Consider the following 2,787-nt stretch of genomic DNA (forward strand, 5'->3'; position numbering starts at 1 on the left):
ATGCCATGTTATGTTGTACCAGATTACTAAATAAGATGGAAATTTTCCTAATTTGTTTTATAAAACAGCAAAACTCTTAACTCTTAAACCTGATAACAATAAGCAAGACCAATGTAACTCAAAAATTTAGATTATAATGCTAGATAAGCCTTCATTTCAAAGTAACAACGTTTGAAGAAGAGCAAAAAATAAAAATGCTGATAAATCTCCAAATTACCCATACAGAACAGGAGCACAGAGGTATTATACGTTGTGTTCTCTCAGTCACACCCTGCCCTCCGCTCCTTAGAACACTGACTGCTCTCTTCAGCCACAATGTGAAGAATCCACCTCAACTTCATTAGGTGTAGGAGGCACTGTTGGACATTCCCTGGGATATTCACTGGCCGTGGCATCCGCCTCAGCTTGCAGTGCAACCGTGGCTTTGACTTGCTCTTCCTCATCTTGCAAAGCCTCTTCATACCAAGAGTGGAAGGCACTGGGGACGGTATGATTAATCTTGGCCCAAAACTCTAGCACTTTCATCTTGCTGGTCTCGGCGTGGGCTCGAGGGCCCCACAGGAACTCATAGCGTGCGGGATCACTGTTGGCCACCTGGCGGTACTCCAGGTACTTAAGCTTCACCAAATCTTGGGTGATGAGCTTCCTGGGCTCCCCAAATATGAAGTGCCTCTTCCCCGCATAGACTCTCATCTTATTCAGGAACTCCCAGATGTTCTCTTCAGTGGCACAGTTGCCCTTCATGAAGATCACACCCAGGATATTCATCAGGAGACCGGTCTTGGGGAATCCTCTGCCACGGCTTACAGTCCCATTGTTGGGGAGGTCCATCTTGCTGACCAGGGTATAGGAATGCTTGGTAGAATCGACTTCCTTTAAGTCAACACCAAAAACCACTTCCAAGCTGAAAGAGGCTCTTCTGAGGATCTCAGGGAAGCAATTTTTGTACTTTTTATTGACAATCTTCAGCATATTGGCTTTTGTGATGAGCTTTTTCCTTTTGTACATGTGCATCAGGAACTGCACCAAAACACCCGTTGTTTCAGTTAGAGGGTCTCCTTGAGACTGCACAGTGGTGAGTGGGGCCTGGGAGGAACTTTGCTTTTTCTCAATTTTACAGTTGGCTCCTTTGTATGATCTTGTGGGAGAAACACCTGCAGACTTGGTGGATAGGGCTCTCTGAGACGTCTCGAGAGTGTTACGTGACCTAGCTGCAGGCTCTCTGTGAGGAAGAACACTCAAGGGAGGAGGGACCAAGGAGGGGAATTCTTTCTCCTTGGCTGCAGTGGCCTGAGCAGTCCTCCGATGCTGGATCCCACCTTGGGCTTGGTGGTGTTTCTCATGGGTGTGAAGTTTACTCTTCTGTCCCCGAGGCATGATGAGTGTGGCCAGGGACAGCAAGTAGGAGTGTGGGTAGGACAGCAGGTGATCTGGGCATGAGAGAAGAGAGGATGAAAGGGAGCACCTTCCACAAGGAGAGACCACCTTGGCTTTAACCAAGGCCACCTCTGCAGGTTTCCGTGAGGGCACGGCTCTAGGAAACCACAGAGCTCCTGTTATGATCAACCTGTACTCTGAGAATCCTGTGGAAATAATTAAAGGGAGCCTCAGGCTGCAGCCTGCCAGCCCTGCTTGGTGCTTACTGGGGTTGAGAGCAGCGGTGGCAGGTCTAGTCCTTGTGGGATCCTCTCTACTCTGGAGTATGAGGATCCTTTCAGTTCACATTCAGGACCATCATATCAACTTTTGGCAGGGCCTGGGCCCCCTCCTCTGTGCTGCTCTAAATTTACATCTCAAACCCAGGTCCTCAACTTCTTGGGACCCCTCAAGAGGAACTAAAGGGGCACCTCGGCCCATTACTGCTGGCTCAGCCCACTACTGCCACCAACTGCTGACAGTTCTGTGGGATTCTCTGTTCTAGAGTCATTGGGGTTCTCAGTCCTCATTCAGGGTCCTCACCTTGGCTCCAGGTAGGGCCTGGGACACCTTCCTCTGCTGATCTCATGTCTTTCCCCTCAAACAAAGGTTCTCACCAACCTGATGCCATCAAAAATAAAGTAGAGTTCACACACCCCTGACATCCATGCCTGGGCTCCTTAGTGCTGCAGACAAGGGCGGGGGCTTTCTGGGGGGTGAGTACCATCACTCTTCATTCAGGGTCCTCACTCTGACTTCTGTGAAGCCCTGGGTCTCCTCCCTCTGCAAAATTGGGGCTGCATAATTAGTCCAACAGCCTCACCTCTCTGGGACTCTCCAGACAGAAATGAGGTGGGTGCCTCAGCCTAAGAAATATTCGGTGTTTTCTCAGGGCTGAGAGAAGGGTCAGAATTTATGAGACACACTTTTTAGAGTTGATGCTCCCCTTAGTCCTCACTCAGGTCTCTGACCTTAACTACAGGTAGGACTTAGGACTCCTGCCTCCAATACACTGGTAGGACTTAGGTCCCCTGGCTCAGAGCAAATCCTTAAATTCTGAGTCTCTAGAGGGGAAAGACAGTGTCCTCCATATAGGACTACTCCCACCTAGAGCCTCCAGAAATAAGTTCAGGGGGCGCCTGGGTGGCTCAGATGGTTGAGCGTCTGCCTTCGGCTCAGGTCATGATCCCAGGGTCCTGGGATCGAGTCCCGTATCGGGCTCCCTGCTCAGTGCAGAGCCTGCTTCTCCCTCTCCCTCTGCCATTCCCTCTGCTTGTGCTCTTCTATCTCTCTCTCTGTCAAATAAATAAAATCTTTAAAAAAAAAAAAAAAAAGAAATAAGTTCAGGGATGCTGCTTTCCCTAACTGGGA

At 49.3% G+C, this 2,787-nt stretch overlaps 1 protein-coding gene across 1 annotated transcript; it reads right to left on the reverse strand.

The window, feature by feature from the left end:
- Nucleotides 1–306: 306 nt before the first annotated feature.
- MAGEB3 (MAGE family member B3) lies at nt 307–1,419 on the reverse strand. Its single transcript, XM_028088661.2, has one exon. The coding sequence runs from the start codon at nt 1,375–1,377 to the stop codon at nt 307–309; it is 1,071 nt and encodes a 356-aa protein (XP_027944462.1). The 5' UTR covers nt 1,378–1,419.
- Between the last annotated feature and the right edge of the window lie 1,368 nt (nt 1,420–2,787).

This window comes from Eumetopias jubatus, unplaced genomic scaffold (assembly GCF_037043125.1).
Source record: "Eumetopias jubatus isolate StellerSeaLion01/CBP00866 unplaced genomic scaffold, mEumJub1_p1.0 scaffold_11, whole genome shotgun sequence".
Classification (NCBI taxonomy): Eukaryota; Metazoa; Chordata; class Mammalia; order Carnivora; family Otariidae; genus Eumetopias; species Eumetopias jubatus.

Coding starts and splice junctions, on each gene's coding strand:
- MAGEB3 (XM_028088661.2), bottom strand. CDS start 1,377: ATGCCTCGGGGACAGAAGAGTAAACTTCACACCCATGAGAAACACCAC.